The sequence below is a fragment of the Scyliorhinus canicula genome, chromosome 27, assembly GCF_902713615.1.
Source record: "Scyliorhinus canicula chromosome 27, sScyCan1.1, whole genome shotgun sequence".
Classification (NCBI taxonomy): Eukaryota; Metazoa; Chordata; class Chondrichthyes; order Carcharhiniformes; family Scyliorhinidae; genus Scyliorhinus; species Scyliorhinus canicula.
Window position 1 is genome coordinate 479,960 of NC_052172.1, and position 27,728 is coordinate 507,687.

At 46.9% G+C, this 27,728-nt stretch overlaps 4 protein-coding genes and 3 long non-coding RNA genes across 11 annotated transcripts in view; 4 read left to right on the forward strand and 3 right to left on the reverse strand.

Annotated features, from left to right (window-relative positions):
* Positions 1–1,332, reverse strand: part of LOC119957769 — a 64,068-nt gene extending 62,736 nt beyond the window's left edge. For 2 of the 5 annotated variants that reach the window (XR_005458919.1, XR_005458918.1), the window contains exon 1: positions 276–1,332. This is a non-coding gene — a long non-coding RNA (uncharacterized LOC119957769). The remainder of the gene's footprint in view (positions 1–275) is intronic. The other 3 variants (XR_005458917.1, XR_005458916.1, XR_005458914.1) reach the window with 3 other exon arrangements.
* Positions 1,333–1,673: 341 nt separating this feature from the next.
* Positions 1,674–2,134, forward strand: LOC119957758 (histone H2B 1.2-like). Its single transcript, XM_038785848.1, has one exon. It carries the CDS (start codon positions 1,699–1,701, stop codon positions 2,074–2,076), a length of 378 nt encoding a protein of 125 aa, XP_038641776.1. The 5' UTR covers positions 1,674–1,698; the 3' UTR covers positions 2,077–2,134.
* An 864-nt stretch (positions 2,135–2,998) lies between these two features.
* On the forward strand, positions 2,999–3,704 carry LOC119957745 (histone H2AX). Its single transcript, XM_038785830.1, has one exon. The coding sequence runs from the start codon at positions 3,192–3,194 to the stop codon at positions 3,576–3,578; it is 387 nt and encodes a 128-aa protein (XP_038641758.1). The 5' UTR covers positions 2,999–3,191; the 3' UTR covers positions 3,579–3,704.
* A 116-nt stretch (positions 3,705–3,820) lies between these two features.
* Positions 3,821–4,696, reverse strand: LOC119957739 (histone H3). Its single transcript, XM_038785820.1, has one exon. The coding sequence runs from the start codon at positions 4,549–4,551 to the stop codon at positions 4,141–4,143; it is 411 nt and encodes a 136-aa protein (XP_038641748.1). The 5' UTR covers positions 4,552–4,696; the 3' UTR covers positions 3,821–4,140.
* Positions 4,697–9,696: 5,000 nt separating this feature from the next.
* On the forward strand, positions 9,697–23,446 carry LOC119957775. Its single transcript, XR_005458928.1, has 3 exons — positions 9,697–10,134; positions 10,242–10,312; positions 23,209–23,446. It is a non-coding gene; the product is annotated as an uncharacterized LOC119957775 (long non-coding RNA).
* Positions 22,966–26,724, reverse strand: LOC119957773. The gene is made up of 2 exons (XR_005458924.1): positions 26,524–26,724; positions 22,966–23,958 (listed from the first exon to the last, which is right to left on the reverse strand). It is a non-coding gene; the product is annotated as an uncharacterized LOC119957773 (long non-coding RNA).
* Positions 26,725–26,868: 144 nt separating this feature from the next.
* LOC119957749 (late histone H2B.L4-like) lies at positions 26,869–27,662 on the forward strand. The gene has a single exon (XM_038785839.1). The coding sequence runs from the start codon at positions 26,934–26,936 to the stop codon at positions 27,318–27,320; it is 387 nt and encodes a 128-aa protein (XP_038641767.1). The 5' UTR covers positions 26,869–26,933; the 3' UTR covers positions 27,321–27,662.
* The last annotated feature ends 66 nt before the right edge of the window (positions 27,663–27,728 follow it).

Consider the following 27,728-nt stretch of genomic DNA (forward strand, 5'->3'; position numbering starts at 1 on the left):
TTCTTGTAGCATGAGACCTGGTCTCGTCCTGATGTCTGAAGCTGTCTTTTCCATTCTGCTTAAGTTATAAATGTTCTTATCTGTAACATATGTACTACATCAATGACATTAGATCAATTAGTCCTGGTAAATGAAGGAAAATGGATGAACTGAATCAGTAGTATTTTACAGAGCAGTACTTTTAAACTGGTTTTTACCTATGACCCATGTTAACCAGCCGGCCATCCTTTGGGACCCACACCAGCTGACCTCCATGACCCACTATGTTCTCTTACCTTCAATGCAGCAGGTGAGCTTGCTTGATCCTTATGCTCTCACTTCAATCAGGTTCAGATGTGGAGAGGGCAGTGCGTGTATCAGATGCAGAGTTCAGCTGGTTCCTTTGTGCTGTCTTCATCCTTTTGAGATTGAAAAATCCAAACCTTTAACATGTAGATCCTTGTGATGTGTTTTACTCAGCACTGGATGCTCCTCCGAGACGCGACGCCAGAATTCTAAAAATCTCATGGGGTTGTGGCATATTTTTAATGTGCTGTCACAGGTGAGGTGCAGCTCAGTTTGCACATTTGATGTCAGCTATCAGTTAATGATTGAGACCGGGTCTCGAAGTCAAAGGGAGTTTTCAACAACCAATTCTCTCTCAAAATCTGAAACTTCTCCTCTGGAAAAAAGTGATAAAAACTGTTGATCAGCGCAGCAAGTCTATCGACAGTTCCCTTACTATTTTCTTCCATATGTCATTGCAGCGTGGGGAACATGTAGGAGGATTGGCTTTCAACTCGAAGTTGCCTAACATTCAATGACTTTAGGAAAGCATCAAATTCTTCACAGCGCCAAAAGCAATCCTCCTCCTTTCCTTGCAATTTGAGGTTCAGTGTGTTTAGAATTGAAAAGATGTCTGCAAGGTAAGACATAGAGAGCATCCACGTCTCATCTCCAAATAAATCAGCCGGCGGGGATCCTGATTTGCATTGGCACAATTTATAAAGACATACCTTCAAATATCCCCTTTATTCTGCTGTGTTCCTGATTTCAGCTCCTTCTGAATGGGTTGTTGAGCAGAGGCCGTGGAGCTGACACCAGCTCTGCTTTGTGTTGCTGTCACTCCCCTGGGCGACTCTCCCACAGATTTAGTTGTGAGATGCGGGCCTGTTTGTGTCTCTGACCCTCTCTTCTTTATTACAAAACCATCCATTTTCAATTCTTCCCAGCTACCAGCTACAAAATGGAGGATCTGCTCTCCAGCGCCGCTTCAACCTGGTGTTGCTTCAAAGAAGCTGCCCCTGGACAGCCCGGTGACGTCAGGAGGAGGCGGTCCGGACGCTGAGTACCGCGCCTGCGCACTGCCTGATCGGGCTGAGTGGCCACGCATGCGCGGAACAGCCCCTGGAGAGTGACGTGTAATTACCAGCTGAGAGAATGTGCTGCTGCCGGCAGAGGGAGGCCCAGAGTCAGAGCAATGTGTCAATTAGGGGCAATCTGATTGGCCACAGAGTGTGTGTATGGGGGGGGGAGTAACTGTAATTGGCTACCTGCACCAACCAATCAGATGCCCATTTACGTCACATCATTCTAAATTCACCAATGGTCACTTGGTCTCTCACCCATCCTTCATTAACATAGTTCACTGAGTTAGTCTATAAAAGAGCAGTTCACTGGCAGTTCTCAGTTATTGTGTGTCTGCAGTTTGCTGTCACCATGGTTGATGACAAAAAAGCTCCAGCTCCCAAGAAGGGCGCTAAGAAAACCCAGAAGAAAATCCCAGTAAAGGGCGGCAAGAAGCGGCGAAGGTCGAGGAAGGAGAGTTACTCCATCTACATCTACAAAGTGATGAAGCAGGTTCACCCCGATACCGGCATCTCCTCCAAGGCCATGAGCATCATGAACTCGTTCGTCAGCGATATTTTCGAGCGTATCGCGGGTGAGGCTTCCCGCCTGGCCCATTACAACAAGCGCAGCACCATCAGCTCCCGGGAGATCCAGACCGCCGTGCGCCTGCTGCTGCCCGGGGAACTGGCCAAGCACGCCGTGTCGGAAGGGACAAAGGCGGTCACCAAGTACACCAGCTCCAAGTAAAACTGCACAATGGACTGAAAACCACCCCAAACACAACGGCTCTTTTAAGAGCCACCCACAACTTCTCGAAAACAGCCAAACCATCATACTTTAAACTATTTACTTTATTTCGATTATGAATAGCTAAGTCCGTTCAAATAGGATTTTCCAGGAACAGTTATCGCCCGGTGGATCTTCGTGCCTTGATAAGTCCCATCATTTAATGACCGCTCGGTGACACTGTCTTTGGTTTCTGACTTGTTCCCATTCGGTCCCTGTCGCTAGCTTTGGAGAGAGAATAGAACTCCAAAACCTCCCTTTCAATTTGTGTTCAGAGTTCGAAAAAATCTCCCTTCTGATTTACATTAAGAGCACATTAGTGTTGTGGGAAAACTCCATTTCAATACTGACACTAGCTCCAAACTGCTCACTCCACTTTTAGCACTAGTCTACAATATGGATCTTTTTTATAATACTTGCAGCTGGCTGTAAATTAAACATTCTGTCTGCGGCTGAGAGCGTTTTAAACAGCAGCTAGATTAAACTCGATTCGAATTCTAATTGTAAAAATCTCTGGGAACAGATTCGGATTTAAATCCGAAACTAAATTCTGCAAATCCGAAACGTTTCCACGGATACTCAGACATGCTGCGTCTCTCCAGCATTTTCTCTTCAATTCACATTTGCAGCATCCGCATTATTTGCTTTAATTGATTTTGGGTTCGTCAGTTACAAAGAAATCCCCAAATCCGAAACTGACAAATACAGGGAAACTGTAAACTCGTCAAAGAGAGAGAATCCAACAATCCTGTACTCAAAACTAAATGATTGTCACATTTTTTTCGGTCCCTGTTCAATTTTCTGTTTTATCTTTTCGCGCTCTTTTATGCTTTGAAATAAATATTCGGTTGGAATCTGAACATTTGGCGCCCAAACTTTCCGCCCTCAGCACCAGTGGATTCTCCTGATTGGTGCTTCAAACAGATATCTGATTGGTCACTTTGTTGCCGGCTCCACAATGTTGTTCAGATAACCAATCAGCAATGTGTGCACCGCCATTCCTCCTGAAGCTATAAGAGAAGTGAATGTGAGCGGGTTTCCTCATTCTGTGTGAAAGTGTTTGTGAGATTGTGACAATGTCTGGAAGAGGAAAGACCGGCGGTAAAGTTCGGGCCAAGGCCAAGTCTCGCTCCTCCCGGGCTGGACTGCAGTTCCCGGTGGGCCGTGTTCACAGGCTCCTGAGAAAGGGTAACTATGCCCAGCGTGTGGGTGCCGGAGCCCCGGTCTATCTGGCTGCTGTGCTCGAGTATCTGACCGCTGAAATCCTCGAGCTGGCCGGGAACGCGGCCCGGGACAACAAGAAGAGCCGCATCATCCCCAGACACCTGCAGCTGGCCGTCCGCAACGACGAGGAGCTCAACAAGCTGCTGGGAGGGGTGACCATCGCTCAGGGCGGGGTGCTGCCTAATATCCAGGCCGTGCTGCTGCCTAAGAAAAGCAGCGCTGCGAGCGGCAAGAAGTGAAGCGACCATTCTTTAATCTGATAACCCAAAGGCTCTTTTCAGAGCCACTCACTTTGTCTGAAAAAGAGCGAATTATTTTCTGTCATTCGAAATTCAGCTATTTAACGTGTAGATGTTCCACCAATAATTATCTCGGTGGGTTATTATTTGAGACTTCTTACTCGGAGCCTCATATTAAAATCAATTATCCTTCAGAGATAAGGAGACCAGAAACTACACTGCAATGAAGAGTAAATTGAAAACTTGAGAGACGAAGCGGAGGTCGCAGCTTTTATTTGTCAATTTAGCGACCCTTATCCAGCACTGGGACGGGAAGAATCTAATAATCTAAAGTCTCTTTCAGAGCCACCCGCTCCCTCCGTAAAAGGGTGACCGGTTGTCCCTTCACTCACTTAGGGATGTGAGAATGTCACTAAAGCTTCCGAATGCAATGAGACACTGCCGCTGTGTATATACGAACTGACCACATCTCAACTGAGGGATTGGGTGTTGAAGCTCTTTTCCTGACCGACTTGGTGGCTCTTAAAAGAGCCTTTGTTGTTATTATTGGTGAAGCCGGGTTTTAGGCGCGTTCCCCGCGGATGCGGCGGGCCAGCTGGATGTCTTTGGGCATGATGGTGACTCGCTTAGCGTGGATGGCGCACAGGTTGGTGTCCTCAAAGAGCCCCACCAGGTAAGCCTCGCTGGCCTCCTGCAGGGCCATGACGGCGGAGCTCTGGAAGCGCAGGTCTGTCTTGAAGTCCTGAGCGATCTCTCGCACCAGGCGCTGGAAGGGCAGTTTGCGGATCAGCAGCTCGGTGGATTTCTGGTAGCGGCGGATCTCCCTCAGAGCCACAGTGCCGGGTCTGTAGCGATGAGGCTTCTTCACTCCGCCCGTGGCTGGAGCGCTCTTGCGGGCCGCTTTGGTAGCCAGCTGTTTGCGAGGAGCTTTGCCTCCAGTCGATTTGCGCGCTGTCTGCTTGGTCCTGGCCATGATGTGAAACTGGGTGAAAGGCAGAGGCTGAGAATGCTGGCGCCGCTCTCTCACTGCCTATTTAAGGCATTATAGTGACCGCCCTCTTCTCCTCATTGGATGCAGCCCGATCCCGTGGACAAGTTTGAAAAGAGCGATGGGCGGCAAGGATATCAGGGCCCTGATTGGTGAACCTGCAACTGACAAACCATCAATTTCAAAAAGCCCGCCAATTTCACAGGGACAAGGAAGGGATATTTGCGAAAATCAAAAAAAATCAATCTCGAGTTGTGAACATCAAAAACATCTCAATGATTCCTGTTCCCATTTTGTCTCAGATTCGACTCAATGCCTGAGCACCCGGATTAAATTCACATTCACTCCCTGATTGTTCTACAACAGACTGGGATAAAGCTCCTATTGACGGGCGGAATTCAGTCTCATTTTATTCTGATCAGAGATATCAGTTCCTTCATTGCAAAAAGCGATGGATATTACAGGTAAAATTGACTGATTCGTTTAGGGAATGTTCGGGGGGAGGAGGCGGTGATTCCAAATCAGTTATGTAAACCGTGTTTCTGATCAAATTCTGACGCTGAACATTCATGTCCGAAAGTAGGTTAATAACATCCGGCATGTCCAATTTCACAGGGACAAGTAACGGATATCTGAGAAAATCAATCCCTAATTGGAGACATCAAAAACTTCTCAATGATTCCTGGTCCCTTTTTCACCTCAGATTCGACTCAACCAATGCCGTTAGATTAATAAAACCGTGCAGGTATTCATTCTGGCTCTCATTACAATGTCAGTGTTCACTCCGTGTGGTTACAGGTTTGACTTTGGAGAAAGGTTTTGTGTTTCAGACTCTACAGCACATCAATGTCGCCTTTTAATATGAAAAGAGAAATCAATGATAGGAAAGTATTAGCTGTTATAACACGACAAACTTTAACATAAAATCGTCGTGTCTCAATTATGACGCGTTAAACCAAGTCAATACATTCCTTTATTATCCATTCGGCCCCGACCTGACTAAGATAGGGAGAGAGAGGCGGGGAGCAGATTGAGTGACAGACAGAGCAGTGAAATGTCTTTGATCATCCAGCTCCTCCTCCTGCCTGCTCCAACCCACATTTTATATTCCAAGCAGAAGTGAAAAGAGCGCGTTGAACAAAACGTACAAACTGCAACATCATATAGCAGCTAGTTAGAAACGCGGATCTATTAAATCCAGGCAGGTCAGTAATATTCCCGCCTCAGTCCACTCCTTTCTAGAACCAGCCCAACTATCTGCTTTCATTTCAACCCCAGCTCCGATTCCATCCCCACACAACTCCTCTCCCAGACGGGTTGGGAATTCCACTAACATCCCTTCCCGGTTAGGAAGATGCAGCAACTTCCCTGTGTTTTAGTGCAGAGTGGGGGGAGAAGCCCGGTGCAGAGCATGTCAGCGAGTGAGCGGCAATACTGGATTGACATTTCTATCTGAAATCTGCTCCCAGCACCGGGACAGGGATTCATTGGTCGGGGGATCAGCTCTTTCCGGAGAGATGTGGGTGGCTCTGAGAAGAGCCTTTGGGTTCAGAGGTTTACAATTTGCTCGCGTTCTTTCACTTCTTAGCCTTTAATGATTTCACTTTGGGCTTGGCCCTCGATTTGGTCTGCTTTATTCCGCCCGTGGTCTTTTTCACAGGAGAACTTTTCTTCGGAGCTGCTTTCTTCGCCCTCTTTTTGGGAGCTGCCGCCTTCTTGGCTGCTGGTTTCTTGGGAGATTTCTTGGCTGCTGGTGTATTCACTGAAGGTTTCTTGGCTGCTGGTTTCTTGGCTACTCCGGTGTTTATCACTTTCCCCCCCGGTTGTCTTCTTAACGATCTTGAAGGAGCCGGAGGCGCCCGTGCCCTTGACCTGAGCCAAGCTGCCGTTGTCCACACTCCTCTTGACACTTTGCTTGATCTGGGACCCCCGTTTATCCACATCGACCCCTTTGCTCCGCAGCTGCTTCTTTATGGCCTGCGATCGCCGCTATCCGCCACAATCTTGTGGATCAGCTCGGCCAGCCCGGGACCTTCTAGTTTCTTCCGGAGAACCGCCTTCTTCTGCTTCTTGACAGCCTTGACTGGGACGTCGGCTGGAGGAGCCGTTTCGGCGGCTGCACTTTCGCTCATGTCCGGGATTCTGCACAAAATATCTCCCTCAATGTGAAGTGGGTGAGAAATGAAGCCTCTGGTGGCGGCACTGAGCAACTTAAAGGCAGCGAGCGGACGGGGCGGAGACAACCTGCTCTCAGCTCCAGGCTGCTGCTGCTGCCTCTGTGTTTTTCTCTGGTCCCAAACTATCCAATTCCACTCAAATTCCAGCTCCACAGTGTCCCAGGATAAATCCTTCCTGTCTCTCACACTCTAATGTTTGCTGTAGGAAAGGTTTCACGCGATTTGAATGCTCCTTTTCGGATTTAAACCCGTTTTACTGATGCACTGTTCGCGCTCTCTCACCCGATCGCTCTCATTTTCCCAACCTTTCCGCTGAAATCTGGAAAGCAGCATCGAAACTGCACTGAAATCCAACTTGGGAAAGTAGGAGGGGATCAGGGGGATTGATTAAATGAACAATATTTCCATTTTGTCCCAGAGGGATTGGGTGATCTGCTGATCAGAGCAGACACACAAACACAGTTGGTTTCTCCTGTTTGGCCCGCCCCTTTCACTCTCTCTTCCACAATATTCACATCCACACACAAGGTTTGGAAATTACATTTCCCAGGGCAGAATGCTCCCTCTTCTCAACACTTGTTTCCAAATCGGTGCCTTAATTGTAGATTTTCACCTCACTTACTGATCAACTGAGTTTTCTGCTCCATATCTTCTATTTCCCTAAATACCCGGCAGCAGCCAGTCATATTTTTAAATCTAAACTCATTGATGAAACATTTTAGTTGAATGTGGAAATACAATTGATCTCCTCTCCAACAGTGGAGATTTTCCTGTTTGATGTGATCCTCCTGCACTGCCGGTAACACTCAACCCCAAATTCAGCAAGCAGCGACACCCCCCCCCCCCCCCCCCCCTCTGAGAGTGGAGATTTTAACAGTGACACACAGATTCTGACCATTCTGATCCGAACAGCAAATTTCAAAAACAAAGATGGACTCAAAGAGGGAACGTGTAAACCAGGAGAACGAGTAAACTAGTGGGGAGTGTAAACCAGGGACAATAATAAATGAGGGGAGTGTGTTAACCAGAGAAATGTGTAAAATCAGTAGAAGATGCATAATCAAAGATAATTTAATTACAGAATAGTGTGTGAAACCTGGTGATTGTGTAAAATGAGCGGAGTGTACTAAACTTGGGATTGTATGGAACTAAAGTAGCCAGTAACACCGGGAAGTGATTGAACCGGGAGAGTGAGTGAACCGGGAGAGTGAGTGAACCGGGAGAGTGAGAGAACCGGGGGAGTTTGTGAACCGGGAGAGTGAGTGAACCGGGAGAGTGAGAGAACCGGGAGAGTGAGAGAACCGGGGAAGTGAGTGAACCGGTGGAGAGAGTGAACCGGGGGAGAGAGTGAATGGGGGGAGAGTGAGTGAACCGGGAGAGTGAGTGAACTGGGGGACTGAGTGAACCGGGGGAGGGAGTGAACCGGGAGAGGGAGTGAACCGGGGGAGTGAGTGAACCAGGAGAGGGAGTGAACCGGGGGAGTGAGTGAACCGGGGGAGTGAGATAACCGGGGAGTGAGTGAACCGGGGAGTGAGTGAACCGGGGGAGGGAGTGAACCGGGGAGAGAGTGAATGGGGGGAGAGTGAGTGAACCGGGAGAGTGAGTGAACTGGGGGACTGAGTGAACCGGGGGAGGGAGTGAACCGGGAGAGGGAGTGAACCGGGGGAGTGAGTGAACCAGGAGAGGGAGTGAACCAGGGGAGTGAGTGAACCGGGGGAGTGAGATAACCGGGGAGTGAGTGAACCGGGGAGTGAGTGAACCGGGGGAGGGAGTGAACCGGGGGAGAGAGTGAATGGGGGGAGAGTGAGTGAACCGGGAGAGTGAGTGAACCGGGGGACTGAGTGAACCGGGGGAGGGAGTGAACCGGGAGAGGGAGTGAACCGGGGGAGTGAGTGAACCAGGAGAGGGAGTGAACCGGGGGAGTGAGTGAACCGGGGGAGTGAGATAACCGGGGAGTGAGTGAACCGGGGGAGGGAGTGAACTGGGAGAGGGAGTGAACCGGGAGAGGGAGAGAACCGGGGGAGTGAGTGAACCAGGGGAGTGAGGGAACCGGGAGAAGGAGTGAACCGGGAGAGGGAGTGAGTGAACCGGGAGTGTGAGGGAACCGGGAGTGTGAGGGAACTGGGAGAGTGAGGGAACCGGTGGAGGGACTGAACCGGTGGAGTGAGAGAACCGGGGGAGGGCGTGAACCGGGGGAGTGAGAGAACTGGGGGAGTGAGTGAACCGGGGGAGTGAGAGAACTGGGTGAGTGAGTGAACCGTGGGAGTGAGAGAACCGGGTGGAGTGAGTGAACCGGGGGAGGGAGAGAACCGGGGGGAGTGAGTGAACTGGAGGAGGGAGTGAACCGGGGGAAGTGAGAGAACCGGGGGGAGTGAGTAAACCTGGAACATGGCGGAACATGGTTAGCACTGCTGCCTCACTGTGCCAGGGACCCGGGTTCAATTCCAGAGTTGGGTGACTGCCTGTGTGGGGGTTTGGACCTTCTCCCCGTGTGTGTGGGTGGGTTCCCCCCGGGTGCTCAGATTTCCTCCCACTGGCCAAAGATCTGCAGTTAGGTGGATTGGCAATGCTGAATTACCGCTTCGTATCCAAGGATGTTTTGGTTCAGTGGGGTCACGGGTTTATGGGGATAGGACGGGTGCGCCAAGGTGGGATGCTCTTTCCGAGGGACAGTGATGGGCCGAATTGCCTTCTTCTGCCCTGCAGTAATTCTCGGCTTCTATGGAAAATTAAGTTAGTCAGTGAATTGTTAGTTTGCAGAAAGTGTGAGTTTGAGGGGCTGAATGACAGTGTAATAACAAACAAGCTGCAGGCAATGGCTGCAAATTGAATATCTCATTGGGACAAACACACAGCTACAAAGGTGATTGGTTGAGCCCTGGGGCGCAGGGTCACTTGCACCCACCCACACACTGTCCCCTCCCAACACGGGCTCTATCGGAGGTTTTGCTCCAAATGTGATGACAGTGAAATGGGGAATATTCCCATTGATTCTCAATGCGGAATTGCTGCGCGGATCTGCGCATGCTCGGGGTAACCCCGCACCCTGTTTGGCGTCACTCTGAGATGAAGCGCGCATGCGCATCCCCTCCCCCACACACTCTCCATTTGCTCAGTCAGTGGAGACGCTTTGTTCAAACTGAGTGAAATGTCAGGGCCCAGGTCAGCGAGGAAACAGCGTTCTCATTGCAGCAGCACATCCATTTGGGAGTGTGAGCAAAGAGGCTCAGAGATCATTACTGACTCGGGGGGAGTTCAGGGAGAATCGGGGGCTGTTTGCAAGAGGCGCAGCGGGAGCCCCATCTTGTTCCGGGACTTGGAGTGAGCGGGGGGAAGGGAGAGCTCTTTCTGGGCCTGGCTTATTGTCTGATTCTGGGGCAGGATTTGGAGGGTATTTTCTATTTTTACTGATTATCAGTTGAAAGAATTGTTTAATTTATCATTGACCTCATCTGACCCTGATTTACAAGAAATATTTTTCTTCCCCACGTTCATCAGATGAAGAAATGAGTTCCAAGATGATGATTCCTCAGCAACATGAATGTGCAGCCGTCTCCTTCTAACTGACAGTAAGTACAATATTAATCCAACATTGCAGAGACACAGACACAACATCAGCTCCACCGTCACAGGGAACAGAAGCAGTCACGCTCACATAGAGTTCAAGTCCCAGATAAACATGTCCAATCCAACAGTGATACACGAGAAGGGAGGTGGGATAATTTTCCACAATTCACCCCTAGTCCATGAACTTTGAGCACACAGTGCAGAAAGAGGCCATTTGGCCCATCGAGTCTGCACCAACCCACTTAAGCCCTCACTTCCACCCTATCCCCGTAACCCAATAACCCCACCTAACCTTTTTTGCTCACTAAGGGCAATTTATCATGGCCAAACCACCTAACCTTCATGTCTTTAGACTGTGGGAGAAAAGCGGTGCACCCGGAGGATACCCACGCAAACACGGGGAGAACGTGCAGACTCCACACAGAGTGTCCCAGTGGGTAATCCAACCTGGGACCCTGGCGCTGTGAAGCCACAGTGCTATCCACTTGTGCTACCTTGCTGCCCTATCATGGAACGTCGAATCAACTTGTTTTGATAACAGCTTTTCATCTGTAAATTAATCAGGAAAGTATTAATTAGGCTATAGATTGAGCAATCAATGTGGAAGTACCCATTTGCACTTTTTTGAAACTTTGTTGGATTAAAATGTATCAGAAGCACTTTAATCTCACAAGTTGTGAACCGTCGGCACATGTAAAAAGTCAGATAGTACAGCTGATTGAAAAACACAGAATTAATCCTAAATTTGTACTGAGACAAGTCCAAAATAAAATATTGGGGGAATGTCCAATTCACATAACAAGCATGTCTTTCGGGACTTCTGGAAGGAAACTGGAGCATGAGGAGGAAACCCATGGAGACACGGGGAAAATGTGCAGACTCTGCAGAGGCAGCGACCAAGTGGGAAACGAATCTTGGACCGTGGCGCTGTGAACCTCTCCCCTGATATACACAATGCCCTGTTACAAACTGTTTTTTCACACTCCCCTGGTTTGCATGCTGACTTGGTTTCACACTCCCCTGGTTTGCATGCTGACTTGGTTTCACACTGCCCTGGTTTGCATGCTGACTTGGTTTCACACTCCCCTGGTTTGCATGCTGACTTGGTTTCACACTCCCCTGGTTTGCATGCTGACTTGGTTTCACACTCCCCTGGTTTGCATGCTGACTTGGTTTCACACTCCCCTGGTTTGCATGCTGACTTGGTTTCACACTGCCCTGGTTTGCATGCTGACTTGGTTTCACACTCCTCTGGTTTGCATGCTGACTTGGTTTCACACTGCCCTGGTTTGCATGCTGACTTGGTTTCACACTCCCCTGGTTTGCATGCTGACTTGGTTTCACACTCCCTGGTTTGCATGCTGACTTGGTTTCACACTCCCCTGGTTTGCATGCTGACTTGGTTTCACACTGCCCTGGTTTGCATGCTGACTTGGTTTCACACTCCCCTGGTTTGCATGCTGACTTGGTTTCACACTCGCCTGGTTTGCATGCTGACTTGGTTACACACTCGCCTGCTTTGAACTCTCAACTGATGTACACACTCCCCAATTTACACACGCTCTTGTTGTGCATCTTTCCCTGGTTCCATACACTCCCCTGGTTCAGATAACTCCCCTAATTTACACATTCCCCTAGTTTGCACATTCGCCTGGTTTGCACATTCCCCTGCTTCACACACTCCCCTGCATTATACGCACTCCCCTGCTTTCTACACTCCCGTTTTGCACACTCCCCTGCGTGATGCACTCCCCTGCGTGATGCACTCCCCTGCGTGATACACCCCCCTGCTTAATGCAGTCCCCTGGTTTACACATCCCCCTGCTGTATAAACTCCCATACTTCATACATCTTCCTGCTTTACAAATCCTCCTGCTTCATACATCCCCCTTACTTTATACATCCTGCTGCTTAATACACCCCCTGCTTTATACACTCCTCTGCTTGATACACTCCCCTGGTTTACACATCACCCTGCTCTATGCACTGCCATGCTTCATACATCCCCATGCTTCACAGGTCCCCCTGCTTTATGTACTCCCCTGGACTTTGTTTTCGGCCTGCATGGAGCTTATACTCTCCAGATTCTCTCTCAGTTCTAGCAGTGCTCCCCGGCCCCGTTTCCTGTCCTACCCCAGAACTGGCAAGTCCAGTCCATCGAGGAATAGCTTCATCCACGAGTCCCCCGAGTTTGCACTGAGTGCTGAATTTGGTGCATTTGAGTGCTATAGTGAGAGTTTGGTGACTGAGGGAGTATAAGTGTTCATTTTTATCTAAAGTCTAGTCTTTCTTTTAGTTAGTTAATTAACTTAAAAGTTGCTGTTTGGTTAAGAAGAAGGTGAATTTTCAATCAGCTTTAAACAAGGTTCAACTTGTAGGTACTTGCAGCTGGAGCTTGTTAATTAGTTAATTGGATAAGGCCAGTTTTCAGAGGCTAGATTCACAGTATAAAAAGGATCCAGCTACAGTGCAGACTTTGTTTGCACTGAGTGTAAACGTGGTGCATTTGAGTGCAATAGTGAAAGTTTGGTGACTGAGGGAGTGCAGAACTTGGTGCATTTGAGTGCTGTAGTGAGAGTTTGGTGACTGAGGGAGTGCTGAACATGGTGCATTTGAGTGCTATAGTGAGAGTTTGGTGACAGAGGGAGTGCTGAACATGGTGCATTTGAGTGCTATAGTGAGAGTTTGGTGACTGAGGGAGTTAGGTGAGGAGGGAGTACGGTGCTCCTTTCATTTCATTTCTGCAAAGAGCGAGAAGGGAGCCAGGAGTTCACAGAGTGCAGCTGACTGGGAGCAGAGTCAGAGGGTGGAGGTCCAGTTGATCCACAGGGCAGCTATATTCTGTAAGGTAAGAGGGGATGGAGGCTACGGCAGTTGCATACTCCTCCTGTAGGATGTGGGTGGTGAGGGATACCACCGGTGTCCCCTCTGACTATACCTGCGGGAAGTGCACCCAAGTCCAGCTCCTCGGAGACCGTGTTAGAGAACTAGAGCTGGAGCTGGATGAACTTCGGATCATCCAGGAGGCAGAGGGGGTAATAGGGAGTTACAGGGAGGTAACCACACCCAAGGTGCAGGACAAGAGTAGCTGGGTTACAGTCAGGGGAAGGAAAACGAAACGGGCAGACAGTGCAGGGATCCCTCGTGGCCGTTCCCCTGCAAAACAAGTATACTATTTTGGATGCTGTTGGGGGGATGACCTACCGGGGAAGGCCCTAGCGGCCATGTCTCTGACACTGAGTCTGGCTCTGGGGCTCAGAAGGGAAGTGGGGGAGAATAGAAAAGCAATAGTAATAGGAGAGTCAATGGTTAGGGGAATAGATAGGAAATTCTGTGGTCGTGAGCGAGACTCCCGGAAGGTATGTTGCCTCCTGGGTGCCAGGGCCAGGGATGTTTCGGATCGTGTCTTCATAATCCTGAAGGGGGAGGGTGAGCAGCCAGAAGTCATGGTGCACATTGGTACAAACGACATAGGTAGGAAAAGGGGTGTGGAGGTAATAAACAAGTTTAGGGAGTTAGGCTGGAAGTTAAAAGCCAGGACAGACAGAATTGTCATCACTGGTTTGTTGCCGGTGCCACGTGACAGCGAGGCTAGGAATAGGGAGAGAGTGCAGTTGCACACCTGGCTGCAGGAATGGTGTAGGAGGGAGGGCTTCAGGTATTTGGATAATTGGAGAGCATTCTGGGGAAGGTGGGACCTGTACAAGCAGGATGGGTTGCATCTGAACCAGAGGGGCACCAATATCCTGGGAGGGAGGTTTTCTAGTACTCTTCGGAAGGGTTTAAACTAATTTGGCAGGGGAATGGGAAACGGATTTGTAGTCCAGCAACTAAGGAAGCCGATATTCAGCTCACCAAAGCGTGTAGTGACACAGTGGGGAAGGTAACACTGACAAAGGAGAGTACTTGCAGGCACGGAGATGGGTTGAAGTGTGTTTAATTCAACGAAAGAAGCATCAGGAATAAGGTGGGTGAACTTAAGGCATGGATCGGTACTTGGGACTAGGATGTGGTGGCCATCACGGAAACTTGGATAGAAAAGGGGCAGAAATGGTTGTTGGAGGTCCCTGGTTATAGATGTTTAAACAAGATTAGGGAGGATGGTAAAAGAGGTGGGGGGGTGGCATTGTTAATTAGAGATAGTATAACAGCTGCAGAAAGACAGTTCGAGTAGGATCTGCCTACTGAGGTAGTATAGGTTGAAGTCAGAAATAGGAAAGGAGGGCAGCACGGTGGCACAGTGGTTAGCATCGCTGCCTATGGCGCTAAGGACCTGGGTTTGAATCCTGGCACTGGGTCTGTGAGGAGTTTGCACATTCTCCCCTAGCCTGCGTGGGTTTCGCCCCACAACAACCCAAAGATGTGCAGGTTAGGTGGATTGGCCACGTTAAATTGCCCCTTAATTGGAAAAAATAATTGGGTACTCTAAATTTATTTTTTTTTAAAAGAAATAGGAAAGGAGCAGTCACCTTGTTGGGAGTTTTCTATAGCCCCCCAACCCCCCTCCCCAATAGCAGCAGAGATGTGGAGGAACAGATTTTGGAAAGGTGCAGAAGTCACAGGGTAGTAGTCATGGGTGACTTCAACTTCCCAAACATTGAGTGGAAACTCTTTTGATCAAATAGTTTGGATGGGGTAGTGTTTGTGCACTGTGTCGAGGAAGCTTTTCTAACACAGTATGTAGATTGTCTGACCAGAGGGGAGGCCATATTGGATTTGGTACTTGGTAATGAACCAGGGCAAGTGATAGATTTGTTAGTGGGGGAGCATTTTGGAGGTAGTGCCCACAATTCTGTGACATTCACTTAAGTAATTGATAGGTGCGTGCAACAGGACAAGATTTACAATTGGGGGATAGGTAAATACAATGCTGTGAGACAAGAATTGAAGTGCATAAGTTGGGAACATAGGCTGTCAGGGAAGGACACGTGAAATGTGGAACTTGTTCAAGGATCAGGTACTACGTGTCTTTGATATGTATGTCCCTGTCAGGCAGGGAAGAAATGATCAAGTGAGGGAACCATGTTTGACACGAGAGTTTGAATGTCTTGTTAAGAGGAAGAAAGAGACTTGTGTAAGGCTGAGGAAACAAGGTTCAGACAGGGCGCTGGAGGGATACAAGACAGCCAGGAGGGAACTGAAGGAAGGGATTAGGAGAGCTAAGAGAGGGCATGAAAAATCTTTGGTGGGTAGGATCAAGGAAAACCCCAAGGCCTTTTACACATATGTGAGAAATATGAGAATGACTAGAGCAAGGGTCGGTCCGATCAAAGACAGTAGCGGGAGATTGTGTATTGAGTCTGAAGAGATAGGAGAGGTCTTGAACGAGCACTTTTCTTCAGTATTTACAAACGAGAGGGGCCATATTGTTGGAGAGGACAGTGTGAAACAGACTGGAAAGCTTGAGGAGATACTTGTTAGGACGGAAGATGTGTTGGGCATTTTGAAAAACTTGAGGACAGACAAGGCCCCTGGGCCTGAAGGGATACATCCAAGGATTCTATGGGAAGCAAGAGATGAAATTGCAGAGCCGTTGGCAATGATCTTCTCGTCCTCACTGTCAACAGGGGTGGTACCAGGGGATTGGAGAGTGGCGAATGTTGTGCCTCTGTTCAAAAAAGGGAATAGGGATAACCCTGGGAATTACAGGCCAGTTAGTCTTACTTCGGTGGTCGGCAAATTAATGGAAAGGGTACAGAGGGATAGGATTTCTGAGCATCTGGAAAAACACTGCTTGATCAGGGATAGTCAGCACGGATTTCTGAGCGGTAGGTCTTGCCTTACAAGTCTTATTGAATTATTTGAGGAGGTGACCAAGCATGTGGATGAAGGTAAAGCAGTGGATGTAGTGTACATGGATTTTAGTAAGGCATTTGATAAGGTTCCCATGGTAGGCTTATGCGGAAAGTAGGGAGGCATGGGATAGTGGAAAATGTTGCCAGTTGGATAATGAACTGGCTAACCAATAGAAGTCAGAGATTGGTAGTGGATGGGAAATATTCAGCCTGGAGCCCAGTTACCAGTGGTGTACTGCAGTGATCAGTTCTGGGTCCTCTGCTTTTTGTGATTTTCATTAATGACTTGGATGAGTGAGTTGAAGGGTGGGTCAGTAAATTTGCAGATGATATGAAGATTGGTGGAGTTGTGGATAGTGAGGAGGGCTGTTGTCGACTGCAAAGAGACATAGATAGGATGCAGAGCTGGGCTGAGAAGTGGTAGATGGACTTTAACCCTGACAAGTGTGAGGTTGTCCATTTTGGAAGGAGAAATGTGAATGCGGAACACCGGGTTAACGGTAGGGTTCTTGGCAATGCTGTGGAGCAGAGAGATCTTGGGGTCTATGTTGAAATGAAATGATAAATGAAAATCGCATATTGTCAGGAGTAGGCTTCAATGAAGTTACTGTGAAAAGCCCCTAGTCGCCACATACCGGCGTTTGTCCGGGGCGGCTGGTACGGGAATCAAACTGTTCTGCTGGCCTGCTTGGTGTGCTTTAAAAGCCAACGATTTAGCCCAGTGAGCTAAACCAGCCCCTATGTTCAGAGATCTTTGAAAGTTGCCACTCAAGTGGATAGAGCTGTGAAGAAGGCCTATGGTGTGCTAGCATTCATTGGCAGAGGGATTGAATTTAAGAGCTGTGAGGTGATGATGCAGCTGTACAAAACCTTGGTAAGGCCACATTTGGAGTACTGTGTGCAGTTCTGGTCACCTCATTTTAGGAAGGATGTGGAAGCTTTGGAAAAGGTGCAAAGGAGATTTACCAGGATGTTGCCTGGAATGGAGAGTAGGTCTGATGAGGAAAGGTTGAGGGTGCTAGGCCTTTTCTCATTAGAACGGAGAAGGATGAGGAACGACTTGATAGAGGTTTATAAGATGATCGGGGAATAGATAGAGTAGACAGTCAGAGACTTTTTCCCCGGGTGGAACAAACCATTACAAGGGTACATAAATTTAAGGTGAATGGTGGAAGATACAGGGGGGATGTCAGAGTTAGGTTCTTTACCCAGAGAGTAGTGGGGGCATGGAATGCACTGCCTGTGGAAGTAGGTGAGTCGGCAACATTAGGGACCTTCAAGCGGCTATTGGATACGTACATGGATTATGGTAGAATAATGGAGTGTAGATTAATTTGTTCTTAAGGGCAGCACGGTAGCATTGTGGATAGCACAATTGCGTCACAGCTAGAGGGTCCCAGGTTCGATTCCGCCTTGGGTCACTGTCTGTGCGGGGTCTGCACATCCACCCCGTGTGTGCGTGGGTTTCCTCCGGATGTTCCGGTTTTCTCCCACAGTCGAAAGATGCGCAGGTTAGGTGGATTGGCCATGATAAATTGCCCTTAGTGTCCAAAATTGCAGTCAGTGTTGGGTGGGTTTACTAGGTTATGGGGATAGGGTGGAGTTGTTGACCTCGGGTAGGGTGCTCTTCCCAAGAGCCGGTGCAGACTCGATGGGCCGAGTGGCCTCCTGCACTGTAAATTCTATGATAATCTATGATTAATCTAGGACAAAGGTTCGGCACAACATCGTGGGCTGAAGGGCCTGTTCTGTGCTGTATTTTTCTATGTTCTATGTTCCCCTGTTGGGGGATTTGAGGTGTGCAGTCACCGGTAAAAGTCCTCAAAGGTCTTGTTAACCTTGTTTGGGTCTGTTTCTAGTGTGCCTCTGTTGTCTCAAATTTGCACAATCTTTCTGTTGGCTGCTCAGCTGGCCTTCTCTGCTGGTGTGCCAACAGGCGGCTGGCTTTGTCCCCGTCTTTGTATAGGGTTCCCCATGCTTGGTGGAGTTGGTGCACTGCTTTACTCGTGGAGAGCAGGTCAAAGTCCATTTGTTGCTTTTCCATCTCTGCCAAGAGCTCTATTGGTTGGGGCCGACTGCTGCCTAACCACTCTCTCCTCTCTCCCTTTGTGCTTTAAAGGCAATAGTTTCCCCTCCAATCACGGCCTTTAGCTCCTCCCAGACACGGAGACTGAGACCTCCCCATTTTGGTTGTTTGTCGCATTCTCCGCTATGGCCTGTGATACCCTCTCGCTGAAAGCCATGTTGGCCAGTCGGGCAGTGTCCAACCTCTATGTGGGGCATTGGGTACTGCCCATCTCCAACCTCACATCCATATAATGTGGAGCATGGTCTGAGATTACGATTACGGAGACGCCGCCTTGACCAGCCCTGGGAGCACCGATTTTCCAACCAGAAAGAAGTGACTCCTCAAGTATATGTTGTGGACTGGTGAGAACAAGGAGAAATCCTGCGGCCCTGGGTGGGTGAACCTCCCACCGCCCCCATCTGCCCCATGAAGCGACCGGGTTCCTTCGCCATGTTCAAGGTCTTCCCCATTCCGGGGTTTGAGCTGTCTGTCCATGTGTCCTGTACACAGTTAAAGTCCCCCCCACCCCCCACCATGATCAGTCGGTGTGTCGCTATGTAGGGGATTTCTGCCTTTGGCTTGTTAATGAATTTTGCGTTGTCCCAGTTGAGAGTGTTCACGTTGACAGTCCAACCATGACGTAGCATCCCCCTGGGTCCGTTACCGTCATCGTCACCTTAAACATAGTCCTGTTCTTTAACAGAATCACTACCCCCCAGGCCCTCGTCCCATGGCAGGAATGGTAAGTCTGTCCCACCCAGCCCTTCCTTAGCCACAGCCGGTCCTGCTCTCTCAGGTGTGTCTCTTGGAGGACGACTATGTTGGCTCTCATGTTTCTTCGGTGGGTGAAGACTCTGGATATTTTCACTGGGCCTTTAAGTTCCTTGACATTCCAGGTTACCAGGTCCCTTTTCCCATCGCCTCCCCTTCCCGTCCCCCCTCTCCCATCTTCTTTCCCTTCCTCTGTCCCCCTTCCCCGAGCTCCTTTTCCCCAATACTTCTCCGTCCCTGCTGTTTGTTCTCACCCCCCCTGCCAGGCACTGCCCCCCCCCCCCCCCCCCCCGTTGGAAGACAGCCGCGGCCTCTATCTTCTGCATGTTCCCGGCGTTAGCTCTCCCGCTAGTGTGGTGACCCTCCTCCTGGGAGTTACTGTCCCGCTGTCCTTCCACCCAATCTCTGTGGTTTCTGTATGTTCTTTCCACATCATGCCCAACTCTTGGTCCTCCACCTTTTGCCCTTGTCTGCACGTATAGGGCCACCATCTCCCGCCTCTTCGTCAGTCAGTTGTGTTGTGGTGGGTGGAGGAGGGGTGAGGTTCTTTTCTCCCCCTCCCCTCCCCAATTGTTGGTTTGCCAATGCGCTGCCGCTCTTCGCCTGGACCCCTCCCGCCTCTCCTGTGGTCACGGCCCCAGCCCGCAGTCTGTGACAAACGTATCTGCTTCAGTTGGGGCCTTAAAAACAATATTTTTTGCCCTGGTATGTGACCCAGGCCTGGCTGGATATAACATTCTTAAGTGTACGCCGCTTTCGTACAGCGCTGCTCTGGCCCTGTTAAATCCAGCTCTGCACATGGCCAGGTCAGCCCCAATGTCCTGATAAATTCAGAGTCTGTGTCCTTCCTTATTTCAGTTCCTCGTGTTTAAAAATAAAAAACCAATGAGGAGAAAATAAAATGGAGTTCTGCTCCGATCGGGCTGAGAAGCCCGAAGTGCCGGGACCTGCGCAGGAGACCACCCACGATGCAGTCGTCAATCACCCCAGCCCCGGAGAGAGAGAAGGTGAACAAAACCCCGAGAAATGGAGAGAGGCCCACAATTCAAACAAGAAGGAAAACAGAGAGAGAGACAAAAGGGACCAAGGGGAGAGAGACCCAACGAGACAGAGAGAAGTAAAGACCCAAGGGGAGGAGAAAAGAAGAGGGGCAAAACACACCTCCAAAAAGACGGAGTTCTCCTTTGATCAGGCCGAACTGCCGGCACCAGTGGAGGAGCCGCCCACTATGCTGGCACTGTGTCTTCACTTACAATTCCTTAGTTGCTCACCCAATAGACCTTTTTTTTCTCTTCCCCTGTACTCTGGTAAGTGCCTCCTTATGCCAAGTTCTGAACTTTCCAAAATATTTCAATTGTTGCACTTGAAGGTGTTTTTGATTGTAGTGGAGAGCCTCCACGTGTGAGCTCCCCCCTCTGAACTCAGCCCCCCTCTGTTTAGACTCATAACTCATTTTCCCAATTCCCCTCATTTCACACATTCACAGGTTTCCATATTCCCCTTGTTTTGCACACTCTCCTTGTTTTACACAGTCCTATGGTTTACACATTATCCTGGTTAACCCACTCATCTGCTCAATACACTCCCCTGTTCCACACACGACACCGGTTTACACATTTCCAATAGTTAACACACTCCCCATGTTTACCCACTCCTCTGTTATGCTTGGCTTCACACACTCCCCCGCTTTTACACACTCTGCAAGTTTACACATGCTTTTCTTGTCCACTCTCTTCTGCTTTTAAGCACTCCCCTGGTTCATATTCACCACAAATTCTATAAACTCCTGGATTTAACTCCCCAGGTTTTACCCATTTCAACTAATACACAGTTATATTCTGTAATTGTCGGGTTTTCACAATCCTCTCTTAAACATACTTATACACCTGGTTTTACACACACACGGGCAGTGTGCAAACCCAGTGATTGTACAACACACCTGCTATTACAGCCTCAAATTTTACATGTATTGTACAATCACTGCCCGGCTTACACACTTCATAGGTTTTACACAATCCCGGTTCACAGACACCCAGCTTGCACAATCACTTACTTTTTCACACTTTCCTTGTTAACACACTTGCACCCACGGCTTTGCATATCCCTGACTTTACACACTCCCAGTTTATGTAATTCTATTACAGGGGAGTGAGCGAACCAGGGGAGCGAGTGAACCAGGGGAGTGTGTAAAACAGCACAGTATTTAATTCCCGGATATGCTAACAAATAGCCGTGTGTGTGAAGAACCAGAGTGTGTGAGCAGGGGTGTGTGTTAAACCAGGCAAATGTATAAACCAGGGGCTGTGGAAACCAGGAGAGTGAGAAAACTAGGAATGTGCTAAACCAGGAGTGTGTGCAAAATTAGGGCAGTGAGTAAGCAGTTGATTGTACAAATCAAATTTACTTTGAAATTGGAAATGGGTGATAATGAAGTCAGTCAGTGAAATGGTAGTTTGCAGAAAGTGTGTGTTTCAGGGGCTGAGTGACAGTGTAATAACAAACAAGCTGCAGGCAATGACTGCAAATTGAATATCTCATTGGGACAAACACACAGCTACAAAGGTGATTGGATGACCCCTGGGGCGCAGGGCCACTTGCACCCACACACACACAGACACCCCCCAACACGGGCTCTATAGGAGATTTTGCTCTATATTTGATGACAGTGAAATGGGGAATATTCCCATAGATTCTCAAAGTACCGGAGACTGATACATACAGGATAAATCTGGCACAGAGGTTTTGGCAAAGAATGAAAACTGCTGATGAAATGTCAAATTCACACTCACTACCCCTGGCAACCTCACAATGAGCTGTTGTTAGTGTATCGGACCACACCCCAATTTTGTTTAGGATACCGGACAAGAAAATGCAAACATCTTTTTCAATTTTTTAAATTAAAAATTGTACATTAACTCAATGTACAGCTCAAATGTACAGAATCAACTCGATGTACAACTCAAATATACAGAATAAACATGAAGGTGGCATCACATACATGCAAAGAGGAGGTGCAGATCATAATCCACATTCGCTTACCAAAAACACACTTGTAATAAATTTAAAACGTGACAATTACTTTTCAGAAACCAAAAGACGCAGACAATATATTCATATACTTGTGACAGAAAAGTGCACAAATATTCAATTTTGTCACGTCAGAATGGATAGGAGTAGAGAAAACTATGTCTTAATGAATCAGAAATTTTAAAAGATGGAATAATTTACTTTAATGTTTTCAGGAACTCAAATGAGTAGATAAAACAAAATAAGATACTGAGCTATGAGAGATTGAGGTGAACATATTAACACATAGAGCCACACTGAAAACTGTGATAGATGCACGATACAACACAATGTTCCAATTCACTGGAATATACAGAGTGAAAACAACACTCACATGGCAGCAGTGGACATTCTCAGTGAAAAGCGGGACAGATATACCACATACTGGCAGCTTTATGAATATAAAAATGCTTCCATTAATCTATTTAAAGAAATAGAGATTAATATCTACCCTTTTCTGAAACGTAAGGTTGCAGTACAAACCCAGAATCTATGCATCAGAAACTCTGGGAAACAGAGTACAATAGACAGTGACATATACAGGACTTGGCTGACTTATGGGAAGTTTGACCTATTACAATTGTAGTTAGAAGAACTACAATCAACTTTTTAAAAGAGATAGGTATCAGAGAGGATGTTGCTGTCAAAATCCTACTTTCCTACACAGTACCATCTGTGACAGATCAAGAAGGAAAACAGTAATGACATACTGTACCGGAGACTGATACATACAGGATAAATCCGGCACAGAGATATTTGACAAAGAATGAAGACTGCTGATGAAATGTCAAACTCACGCTCACTTTCCGTGGCATCCTCACAATGAGCTGTTGTTAGTGTATCGGACCACACCCCAACTTTTGTCAGGACACTGGATGAGAAACTGCAAACATTTTTTTCAATTTGTAAAACTGAGGAAAGGAAATTTGTCCCCAGGAGTGATGACACTGACCAATATAATAAAACAAACTTTAATTTAAACACAGAATTAATCACATTAACATCAAAGCACCAGCTTTACAATTAACAGTGAATCCTATACTCTCACAGATTATCAGATTGTCAGGTAAAGAATCAATTATATATTCACAAAGAAAAAAAACCATATGATATTGACAGTTATGTGAGAAATTTCACTCCAGTACACATGAGGAAACAAGAATTTGCAGTATGAATGACATGGTTGCATTGCTTTCAGAGACAATCTTACAAACAATCTTATCCATATCGAGATTCCAGAAAATGACAGATCCAGACAGGAATGTTGGGGATTATGGATTAGTACAAAACTCACATTCTGAATCAGAGAATGGTGAATCGAAAACAAATCCCAGAACAATTCATTTGCAGCGAATGATAGATGCAGAATTACTTGGATACTGACATCGTGGCTCAGTGGTGAACCGATACTGGATAAACATATTTCATATACAGACTACTATTGGTGTTAGTATATATGTTGTTTGAATGTGGGCATTATCAAAAAGTACCTTCCTAATTAAACACAGTAAGGTGGCTGTGGACTGCCTTCTTTCACCCTCGTAGCCTGTCTGCCGATGCTACATCGATGGAACAAGGGCACTACAAAGAACACACCAACAATAAACATGCAAACACACAAAAACCCCACAGTTGCATCCCAATAACTAATAGGGTAAATAAAACAAACATTCAAAAACAGATGCAGATAATGAGTTATCACAACATCCACATTCCCTGACTGAAATATTCAGAGTAAATTCCACATCCAATTAGCAGAGTAAAGAACAGGCATCAAGTGTTGCAGTAACTGACACATGCAGCACATAACTGACATTGGGAAAAGACAAGTGAAGATTAAAATGCATTGTTACATAAAGGAAACTGACAGAGACTTAATACACATTCACTTCCCGTATTTAACAGGTACAGGAAATGGAAACAACTTTCCGTCCATGGCAGAACTAACCTGTGGAGAGAAAATAGACAATGAGACAGCTGTACAGCAGAAAATACTGATTCACAAATTGGAAACTGTCAGCTCAATATTAAATGAGCAAAACAAACCCATATGAGACTGTAATGGGTTTGCAGTGATCCCATTCACTGTCCAAAAATTACAGATAAAGTGTAAGGTGTTTCCTTCTACATTGGAAATACAGGTAAACCCAAATTCACACATAAGAAATTGACAAATTCAAAATGCAGCCAACATTTACAACGGTAAGAATATGACAGAAATAGAATAAGATAGTCACCAAATAATGACACGCAGAATAAAATTGACATGAGGCTAATAGAAACGAAATACTAGATTAATATCTCCAATCACAGATTAGAAAGTGAATTCGACAATAAAGTACAGATTCTCCTAAGGGAGGTCAACATGTACAGACTCGACCCTGAGCTGACCTGACATGTCCAAAAAAGAGATAGACGTGTGGATCACAGCCCAAACTCACTTATCAGAAACTTGCTTTAACAATAAAAATATCACAGTCAAATTTCAGAAACTGACAGGTGCAAAGCAGTCCTGTGACAGTAACATACTCAATCACTCAATTTTCTTAATTCAGAAATGGAAACTAGCTCTGAATGAACCAGAAACTTACAGAGATGGAATAGTTTACACTTATCTACCAGAAACTGAAATGTTGAGATAAAACAATATCAGAAACTTTGATATAAGAGATTGAGGTGAACGTATTAAAGCAGACAGCCACACTGGAATGTCTGATTGATGCATGGTACAACCCAATGTTCCAAATCACTGAAACGTACAGAGTGAAAACAACTGTCCCATGGCAGCAATGTACATATTCTGTCCATAGCTACACAGAGATATCAGTTATTGACAACTAAGTGAGTATACAATTGATCATATTCAATGTATCAGGAAATGACAGATGGCGAGAAATGTGCATAAACCCAAATCAGAGTCTTAAATGCATGCACTTGTACATTGTAATATAATTCATATATATCATTGCTGACAGATATAGTGTAATATAGATAATATACAATAAAATTCATATGCAACACATCAGGAAATGACAGATGAACAGAACAATACAAACATCAATCCCACAGTTAAACAGGTAGAGATTAAAATCTACATTTTGGAGAAACACGGTATCAGGGCAAACCCATAATCTTTGTTTCAGACACTCAATGAAACAGAATGCAACAGACGGTGTCATACAAAAGACTGGTAGGGACACAGAATTGGGAACAGAAACAAAAGCAAAATGAAAAGAGTAACCTTTTCATGCAGGACGAGGTTAAAGTGTGGGATACACTTGAGAGTGTGGTGAGGAGTGGTTCAACGGCAGCGTTTAAAGTTGGAATACATTGTTATCTGAAAAGGAAGAATGTGGAAGATGACAGGACTGGGGATGTTGCCCATTTGGAGAGACATTTTCGACAAGATGGGTCGAATGCCCTCCTGCCCTGAGACAGTTCTGTATTTCTGATATTAAATCTTAGAGGAGCAGTAAATATGATTGGCTATCAAAAGTATCCAGTCAGAGAATTATAGAGGTGACATCACTGTCAATAGGCCAATCAGGAAAATTGCCTGCACCAATCCCTAATTTGCAGAGGGCTGTGGTTGGATCTGTGAAAATCGAGTTGTTGGGTTAGGCTGTTATTGGCTTTGTGAAATTGAAGCTGACGATGGGAGATGAAAAGAAGCCGCTCGCTTCCAAGAAGGGCGGTAAGAAAGCTCTGAACAAAACTCCTGTGAAGGGCGGCAAAAGGAGAAAGCAAAGCAGGAAGGAGAGTTACGGCATCATTATCTACAAAGTGATGAAGCAGGTTCACCCCGACACTCACACACTGTATCAGAGAGTGAGTAAATCCCACACAGACTCCATCAGAGAGTGAGTAAATCCCACACTCACACGATGTATCAGAGAGTGAGTAAATCCCACACAGACTCCATCAGAGAGTGAGTAAATCCCACACTATCAGAGAGTGAGTAAATCCCACACAGACTCCATCAGAGAATGAGTAAATCCCACACTCACACAATGTATCAGAGAGTGAGTAAATCCCACACACACTATCAGAGAGTGAGTAAATCCCACACACTCACACTGTATCAGAGTGTCAGTAAATCCCACACTCACACACTGTATCAGAGATTGATTAAATCCTACATACACACTGTATCAGAGTGAATATATCCCACACTCACACTGTATCAGAGTGAATACATTCCACACTCACATTGTATCAGAGTGAATATATCCCACACTCACACAATGTATCAGAGAGTGAGTAAATCCCACACAGACTCCATCAGAGAGTGAGTAAATCCCACACTCACACAATGTATCAGAGAGTGAGTAAATCCCACACACATACTATCAGAGAGTGAGTAAATCCCACACACTCACACTGTATCAGAGTGTCAGTAAATCCCACACTCACACACTGTATCAGAGATTGAGTAAATCCTACACCCACACTGTATCAGAGTGAATACATCCCACACTCACACTGTATCAGAGTGAATACATCCAACACTCACATATATTACAAGAGACTCATTGTCCTGAGGGAATCTCGCAGTGTGATGGTTCTCTCTAAATGAGTCTCACAGACTCTCTGATACTGTGCGGTGAAGGGTCCCTCTCACCGACAGCCAGGTGAAATTTCCCGGTGAATCTTTACCCACTGACAAACTGGGACTGGAGACATTATTTCTGAAATGTATTTTCCGTTTCCTGTAAGGACGTTTATGATTGGTGGAAAATCTTAAATCTGATTGGTCTGTTCAGACATCCAATCAAATAAACCGAACATAACTGGCTGCCTTCATTTTCACAATGTCCAATCACAATCATTCCTTTCCCCATTCCTCATTAGCATAGATGTGAGGCTCTATCTATTTAATCAGCGCTCGGAAGGGGTTTGCTTTATTTCTGGGTGAAACTGAAGATGGCTGACGAGAAGAAACCAACATCGAAACCAGCTGCCAAGAAGGGAGCCAAGAAAGTCATTAAGAAACCGGCAGTAAAGGGCGGCAAGAAGCGGCGAAAGTCGAGGAAGGAGAGTTACTCCATCTACATCTACAAAGTGATGAAGCAGGTTCACCCCGACACCGGCATCTCCTCCAAGGCCATGAGCATCATGAACTCGTTCGTCAGCGATATTTTCGAGCGTATCGCGGGTGAGGCTTCCCGCCTGGCCCATTACAACAAGCGCCACACCATCAGCTCCCGGGAGATCCAGACCGCCGTGCGCCTGCTGCTGCCCGGGGAACTGGCCAAGCACGCCGTGTCGGAAGGGACAAAGGCGGTCACCAAGTACACCAGCTCCAAGTAAAACTGCACAATGGACTGAAAACCACCCCAAACACAACGGCTCTTTTAAGAGCCACCCACAACTTCTGTAAAGCAGCCAAACCATCAAGATTTAAATTATCGATTTAATTCTATTATGAATATCCAGATCCGTTTTAATTGCGTTTCACTACAATAGCATCCTGTATAATGCAGTTATCGTCAGGTCGATCTTTGTACGTTGTTTATAAAGTTCCATCATTTAGTGACTCCTCGGTGACAGGTTCAGACTCGGCCGTTGTCGCTGGATTTGGAGAGAATAGAACTTCAGTACCAATATTTCCCGTAGCATTTGTGTTCAGCCTTATAAATTACTCCGTTTCCATTTGTGTTCATGTTCACACTCTATGATCGGGAGCACCCCAGTGGTGTGGGTAAACTCCATTTCAAT

What these genes read in the sequence shown, in the direction of transcription:
- LOC119957758 (XM_038785848.1), top strand. Translation starts at nt 1,699, where the DNA reads ATGGTTGATGACAAAAAAGCTCCAGCTCCCAAGAAGGGCGCTAAGAAA.
- LOC119957745 (XM_038785830.1), top strand. Translation starts at nt 3,192, where the DNA reads ATGTCTGGAAGAGGAAAGACCGGCGGTAAAGTTCGGGCCAAGGCCAAG.
- LOC119957739 (XM_038785820.1), bottom strand. Translation starts at nt 4,551, where the DNA reads ATGGCCAGGACCAAGCAGACAGCGCGCAAATCGACTGGAGGCAAAGCT.
- LOC119957749 (XM_038785839.1), top strand. Translation starts at nt 26,934, where the DNA reads ATGGCTGACGAGAAGAAACCAACATCGAAACCAGCTGCCAAGAAGGGA.